At 23.1% G+C, this 8,312-nt stretch overlaps 1 protein-coding gene across 2 annotated transcripts in view; it reads left to right on the plus strand.

The window, feature by feature from the left end:
• Nucleotides 1–3,456: 3,456 nt before the first annotated feature.
• Nucleotides 3,457–8,312, plus strand: part of LOC117167602 (serine/threonine-protein phosphatase 2A regulatory subunit B'' subunit gamma-like) — a 54,644-nt gene continuing 49,788 nt past the window's right edge. For both annotated transcript variants that reach the window (XM_033352668.1, XM_033352659.1), the window contains exon 1: nt 3,457–3,553. In XM_033352668.1, coding sequence (XP_033208559.1) covers nt 3,502–3,553 — 52 coding nt within the window. In that variant the 5' untranslated portion in view covers nt 3,457–3,501. The remainder of the gene's footprint in view (nt 3,554–8,312) is intronic.

Genomic DNA, 8,312 nt, shown 5'->3' on the forward strand with positions numbered 1-8,312 from the left:
GAGAGCGCGTTGACGACGATTAATAGTCAGAGACCTTACTGGCATCGTTGGAATATCGGAAAGATCAGTATGGAAAGACAACACATGGTTTTTGCATCACGATAATGCGCCGGCTCACACGGCTCTCGTTCTTCGTGAGTTTTTCGCCAAAAATTCGACTAATATCGTTCCGCAACCACCCTATTCGCCTGACTTATCTCCGTATGACTTTTGGCTATTCTCTAAACTGAAAAAACCGCTCCGAGGTCACCGTTTTGAGTCAACCGAAGACATTAAACATAAATCGCTAAGCGCATTGAAGACTATTCCGGAAATTGACTTTAACAACTGTTTCGAGAATTGGAAAAAACGTTGGCACAAGTGTATTGGGGCCGGGGGGGTTACTTTGAGGGGGACGATATAGATTTGGAAGAATAAATAAAAAAAATTTTAAATATGAACAAAGTCTTACTATTTTTTGCCCACAGTAGTAAATGCCATTGGATACATATTTTATTTTTTTAATCAATTTTCATAATGCTGTATGCACGGTACTTCTACAGATCCAGGAAGTGTATTTACACATAAGCAAACTGAAACGTATGTATGTATGCCTTTGAAATGAATTGAAATAAAATGAACCATCTCGAATTTTTTGTATGTGAACACTTTCATATAGTAAAATTATTTAATCAGTAATTTAAGTCAAACGAATTTTATAAGGTTTCAGAGTAAGAGAAATATCGTGTGGATAGAAATTTTTGCTGATAAAAAGGAGAAGACTTATTTTCTGTTCAATTGAAAAAAAAAAATTGTTTCTGTAGAAGTCAGCAACAGTGCAATTCCTTATAAACAGACAGATCTAAGAGCATAATGGGGATGTTGCATGAAATTAGATAAACATATTTTTAGAAACTTGAAGCAGTGAATAACGTTATGGAGAAAAGAAAAAAATTGTAAGGTTATAATACTTTTAAAAAATGTTCTACTTTTAAGTACATTTGGTCACATTCAAACAGATGAGACGTCACTGTGAAATACATCTGAAGACCAATCAAGCCACTTTAACCGCCATGTTACTTTTAAAAATTTCAACCAATCAGATTTATCGGCCGTCGCGACTTTCATCTTGACAGCTGATTATCAGTCTAGCGGTCTAAGCAGATCGAACCTAACATATCAATGCCTTAATACGCTAACAGCGAGAAATCGAAAATAAAAGCCGAATCAAACGGCGTAAAAGATATAAACAAATAATAGATTTGCAAATCAGGGAATTCCGTCTAAGACGTCTAAAAAATGTTTTTGAGCTGAAGGCGCTCTTGGGCAGACGATTTAAATTATTTTCTTTATAACTATTATTAATTATTATTTAATAATAATACATAGAGATATTTTTACTTTGAAATGAATCTTTAGAAACTATTTGTATTTTTTTTTATAATTTGCATAATCCCGGTAGTTTGAATTTTCCCGCGAAAAATGACGTCACAAAGTATAGCCAATCTATACGTTTGGCGAAAAATGCCGCTAGCGAGAGTAATGTTCAAACTTTATTAAGACAGAAAACATGTTTCTTATTGAATAAAAAATTATTTCTTCCTGGAATAATATAATGAGTTACTGAAAAATCAAAATATATTTTTACCTCATTTCATTCAACATCCCCATTGTACCTTTAAGCATTTATTGTGAGGATTGAAAAAATGGTTGGACTTTTCTTATACAATTGATTGAAAGTATATCGTAGATAAGATTAAAAACTTATAACCTGGAAACCAGAAAAAATATTTTTCAATAATTTCTTTAACATAGTTTCTGTAATAGTTTCTTCGACACTAAAATGGTTTAAAACGTACGTAAATAAGAGGAAAAAATAAAAATGTTTTATTCATTGAATTTGCACCTTTATGTTGTATCAGGTTTCCATGCCAAGTAGCATAATGAATTTATCGTCGCAACCAAAAGACATAATTGTATTTTGCACCTAATTTTAGAATGGTCGCATAATAGCACATAATATAATATTTTCACGTAAAATATATGTGAGAAAGTTGCATGAAATGTATTTTTATCTATTGATATTTCAAAATTGGTCAAAATATATCAAATATAACATTTTTTTAACTTTTGAAAAATAAATAAGTTAGAAAAATAATTTTTTTAAAGAAAGTCATTAAATTTTTGCACGAAAAATACTAATTTTAAATCAAATTTTTTAATTTAAAGCAAGGAGAGTATTATTTTTGTACCGAAAAAGACGAATTTTCAACAAAATACATGAATTAAGAACTAAACAGTTAAATGAGGTTAAAGTTTCGACAACCAAAGAGATGTTAACAAAATAGATAAATTTTCAATTAAGGAAGAAAAACTCTTCACGATATATGGAATTGTTGAGATGATTTTTTAATTAATTTTAATTTTTAAATTATATTTTAAATTAATTTAATGCAGGAGAATCAAATTTTCAGTAACAAAAAATGATTTTTAACAAAGTTATGAAATTTTTAACAAAACAGATGAACTTTCAAGTAAAGTGAAGAATCCTAAAAAAATGACTTTTTAACCAAATTGTTAGAGAGTAATATTTCGAATACAAAATATTAATTTTTGATGAATAAGAATTACTTTATACCGAAAAATACGAATTTTCAACGAACAAATTGGGGTTTTAACTGAAAATAATTAATTTTTTTAAGAAATAGTTCAATTATGTAGAAAACAGATGATTTGTAAATAAAATGATGCATCTTGAATACAAACATTAATTTTTAACGAAGAAGTTTAACATTCGACTAAGATTATATTTGCAACCAAGAAGAATAATTTTGCACCAAAAAGGAACAATTTTTAGCAAAGTACATGAATCTTCAACTGATTGTATTTTAATTTTTTACCAAATTACACAAATTTTAAACAAATTGTTGAATTTTCGAGCAAGAAGATTATTCATTTTGTATGAAAAAAGAATAAATTTTAACAAAATATATAAATTATTAATTATTAAAATTGCAAACGGTTTATCTGACGAAAAAAGTACATGGTGTAAAAATTTGGTATTTTTGATTAACGAGCTGAAAGTACTATTATAAATTTTGGTTTGTAAGAAACAATTAAATTGTTCATCCGAATATTTAAGTTTAGAACCAAATAGTTGAATTTAAAAATAAAAAAGAGTAATTGGAAAAAATGGAATACTTGCGTTCTCAGTTGAAAAAGATCAATTTTTTACTGAACGAAACGAATATTCAAAAAAAGAGTTTCATTTTCAACCAAAAATATTTGTTTATTATTTGTTTTATTATTTGCTTATACAAGTGACTTCGATCAAATTAATATATTGTATGTTGCAATCGATTTACATATTTTATCATTTCGTATCAGCGCGCCAACGGTAACTAATCCGGTTGCCGGTAGAACGCATGCGCATTGTTGATAGAGCAACCAAGTCGCCATCTTGCCCAATGACGACATGCGCGTAAAAACATTTACACATAACCTCACTTTTTTTATGCATATATGCGAATGGAATTGACAAAATTATTGAGAAAATGTGCTCTTGTAAACAAATGTAAGTAGATTTTAATCATCTTTAGTTTTTATAAGAAAGCAAAATAATGGTTGCAATTTTATTCATATAATTCGGATTATTATTTCTTTTCCAATTATGAATAAGTTTTAAGGTGGAAAAGAGTTGGGTAGATTTTGATACAAAATGTGGGCTTAATACTAATTTAATCGATTTTTAATGGGTTTTTGTCTTGTTTATGCTAGTGAAATGTATCTGAAAATTTATTTTTAATACTAGAGTTAGTTTTTTTAAGTGTTATAATAAATTATGTTATATAACCTAAAATTCTTAATATCGAAAGAATCTCGGAGATTTTAAGACAATTTTCTTACTTTTGCATGATTTAAGAATTTGTTGGAAAAACAATTATTTTCAAAGATATTTTCAGGTTTGAAAATTTTTGAAAAATTTCGAAAATAATTAAAATCTTTTGAAGATTTCTCAAAAATTTAAACAAAATGTAGATTTTTGAAGATGTCCTAAAAAGAAGCTTTTTTGGAATTTGTGAAGTTTCAAATTTATAAAAAAGATTTCTAAGATTAACATATTTTGTTTTAAAATGGTATTTTTTCGGTAGAAAATTGCATTCTTGCTTGGAAATTATTTTTGTTTGTTTGTTAACAAGTGTTTTTTTTCAGTCGAAAGTTCAACTATATGGTTGACAATTGATGCATTTTGTTATAAACTTGTATTTTTCGTATTAAATTAATTTTCTTGATTAAAAATTAATTTTTCTTGTTCGTTTACTTTTTCAAAATTAAACTCTTTCTTTAAAAATTCACGTTTTTTAATTGAAAATTCTACTTTATGTTTAAAAATTCATTTTTCTTCATTGAAAATTGATCGTAAATAATATTTTCTAGTTGAAAAATCAACTATGTTGTTCCAAATTAATGTATTTTATCAAAATTTTATTTTTATTTTATTAAAATTTATTAAAATTTCAACTAATAATTCTCACTATTCTATTTTTTATTGTAAATTCTTTTTTTTTCAACTGTGCGGTTGAAAATTAATGTATTTTCTTGAAGATTTGTATGTTTTTTTCATTAGAAAATTGTCTTCTTGAATTAAAATTTATCTTTTTGTTTGAAAATTCGTTTCTTTTTAGTAGTAAGTTAGTTTTTTTTTAACATGAAAATGTTTACTTTTCTCATTTTTATTGTAAATTCTTTCCTTTCTAGTCAAAAATTAACGTATTTTGTTAAATATTTGTCTTTTTTCGTATTAAATTAATCTTTTTGTTTCGAAATTAATCTTTTTTGTATCAAATTTTTTTTTTGGTCTGAAAGTGTTTTCTTTAACTGAAAAGAATTAATTTTAGTACAAATTTTTATAGAAAATTATATTCTTTCTTGAAGATTTATTTTGTATTTCGTGGAAAAGTCGTTTTCTTTTGTTCAAGAAATTGAACAATATTGTATAAAATTAATGCATTTTCTCAAATATTTGTATTTTTTCGGAAAAAATTAATCTTGCTAATTAAAAATACAAATTTTTGTTTAAAAATTCATTTGTCTGGTTTAAAAATTGATTTTAAATTAATCTTTTTTACTTGAAAATTCAAATATGTTCTTGAAAATTAATATATTTTGTTAAAAATATTTTTTTAGAAAATTATATTCTTGTTTGAAATTATTTTTTTTTTAATTATTTTAATTAACTAAAAGTTAAACTATTCTAATACTGACTGTAAATTAATCATGTTTTAAATGTAAAATTCAACTGTGTGGTTGTTGAAAATTATTGTATTTTATTAAAAATATTTTTTGTTTATAAAATTATCTTCTTGTTTGAAAATTTATATTTTTCGGTAGAAAATTACATTTTTTGTAGAAAATAAAATTTCTTTAACTAATAATTTCAACTATTCAATTTTTTATTGTAAATTCTTTCTTTTTTTTTTAGTTAAACTATGTGGTTAAACATTAATGTATTTTGTTACAAATTTGTATTTTTTCGTATAACATTAATCTTATTAAAAATTCAACTTTTTGTTTAAAAACTTATGTTTCTTAATATATTTTGTTTAAAAAAAAATATTTTTAAATTATGTTCTTTTTGGAAAATTCGTTCTTTTTTTGGTTGAAAATTATTTTAACCAACAGAAAATTAAACTATTCTACTATTGAAGGTAAATTAATCATGTTTTAAATGTAAAATTCAACTGTGTGGTTGTTGAAAATTAATGTATTTTATTAAAAATATTTTTTTTTTATAAAATTATCTTCTTGTTTGAAAATTTATATTTTTCGGTAGAAAATTACATTTTTCGTAGAAAATAAAATTTATTTAACTAATAATTTCAACTATTCAATTTTTTATTGTAAATTCTTTCTTTTTTTTTTAGTTAAACTATGTGGTTAAACATTAATGTATTTTGTTACAAATTTGTATTTTTTCGTATAACATTAATCTTCTTATTAAAAATTCAACTTTTTGTTTAAAAACTTATGTTTCTTAATATATTTTGTTTAAAAAAATATATTTTTAAATTATGTTCTTTTTGGAAAATTCGTTATTTTTTTTTGTTGAAAATTATTTTAACCAACAGAAAATTAAACTATTCCACTATTGAAGGTAAATTAATAATTTTTTATGTAAAATTCAACTCTGTGCTTTTTGAAAATAAAGTTATTTTATTTAGAAAATTATCTTCTTCTTTGAAAATTTATCTTTTTTGGTAGAAAATTACATTTTTTGGCAGAAAATGAAATTTCTTCAACTAATAATTCCAACTATTCCATTTTTTACTGTAAATTATTCTTCTTTTTTCAATGTAACTGTGTGATTGAAAATTATTGTATTTTGTAAAACAAAAAATTATTTTAGAAAATTATCTTTTTGTTTGAAAATTTCTCTTTTTCGGTAGAAAATTAAATTTCTTTAATAATTCCAACTATACCATTTTGCATTGTAAATTATTTCTCTTTTTTTTAATTTAACTATGTGGTTGAAAATTAATGTATCTTGTAAAAAAAACAACATTTTTTTATGTTAGAAAATGAATCTTTTTTGGTCCCAAATTGTTTTTTTTTTTTACATGAAAGTGTTTTTTTTTAACTAAAAAGTAATGAATTTTATAACAAAATTGTATCTTTTGTATAGATAATTATAATCTTCTTAGCAGATTTATTTTTTTGATTGAAAAGTCGTTTTTTTCAGTAAAAATTTCAAGTATGTGGTGAAAAATGAATGAATTTGATTAAGTATTTGTATTTTTTCGTATAAAATTAATCTTCTTTATTAAAAATTTAAATTTTGTTAAAAAATTTGTTTTTCTTGTTTAAAAATGGATTGTAAATTATCTTTTCTTGTTGAAAATTCAACTATGTTGTTGCAAATTAATATATTTTGTTAAAAATATATTTTTTAAATTATGTTCTTGTTTGAAAATTCGTTATTTTTTGGTTGAAAATTATTTTAACCAACTGAAAATTAAATTATTTTTTTATGTAAAATTCAACTCTGTGGTTTTTGAAAATAATGTATTTTATTAAGAATATGTCTTTTGGTAGACAATTTTGTTCTTGTTTAAAAATTCATCTGTTTGGTTGAAAAATCGTTTTTTTTTTTTTTAGAAAATTAAATCTCTTTAACTGAAAATTTCAGTTGTTCTATTTTCTGTAGTAAATCATTATTTTCGAGTTGAAAATTAATGTATTTTCATAAAAATTTGTCTTTTTTCTCATTTAAAAATTCATCTTTTTCATAGAAATTCGTTTTGTTTTTGGTTAAAAATTATTTGAAGATGCATGATTTTAGTTAAAAATGTATGTCCTTGATACAAGTATTTTGTTAAATATTTGTCTTTTTTCGTAAAAAATTAATCTTCTTAGTTCAAAATCGATCTTTTTGGCTAAAAATTCTTTCTTTTTTTAGAAAAAAATTAGTTTTTTTTGTTTAAACTGAAAATTTTTACTATTTCGTTTTTGATTGAAAAGTCGTTTTTTTTCTCCTCAAAAATTCAAGTAAGTTGTCTTTTTTCGTAGAAAAGTAATCTTCTTTTTTCAAAATTCATGAAATGTTAAAAATTTTCATTGAAAAAATTTATGTTCAACCAAAAAATAGATTTTCTACAAACTAGTTTAATTTTCTACCGAAAAAATTAATTCTCAATTCACAAGATAAATTTTCATCCAAGAAGATAATTTTCTATGAAAAATGAATAAATTCTTAACAAAATATATTCATTTGCAACCACATATTGAAATTTTAAATAGAAAAGATAAATTTACAATCAGTTTTCAATCAAGAAAAATAAATTTTGAAACAGGAAGTTGAATTTTCAATGAAAAAGATTAATTTTCTACGAAAATAATACATATATTTAACAAAATACATTTAATTTATTCAACAAAATTTTCAGTTAAAAAAAAAAATAATTTTCGAATAAAAATAAACAAACACATCTTTTTAACGAAAAAGAACGAATTTTCAACACGAAAATTAATTTTCTACAAAATAGTTAAAGAAAATAATTTGCAACCAAAAAAAAAGGAACGAATTTTCAACGAAAAAAGATGAATTTTGAAATAAGAAGATCAATTTTCTACAAAAGAAAAATTAAATACATTAATTTTCAACAACATAGTTGAATTTTCGACTAAAAAAGAAGAATTTAGAATAAAAAACGGAATAGTTAAATTCTCAGTTCAAAAAATCAATTTTCTGCTAAAAAAACAAACAAACGAATTTTCCACCAAAAAAATGAATTTTCAAGAAAGGAGATAATTTTTAGCTACATAGTTGAATTTTC

Source organism: Belonocnema kinseyi, chromosome 1 (genome assembly GCF_010883055.1).
Source record: "Belonocnema kinseyi isolate 2016_QV_RU_SX_M_011 chromosome 1, B_treatae_v1, whole genome shotgun sequence".
In the NCBI taxonomy this organism is placed as follows: Eukaryota; Metazoa; Arthropoda; class Insecta; order Hymenoptera; family Cynipidae; genus Belonocnema; species Belonocnema kinseyi.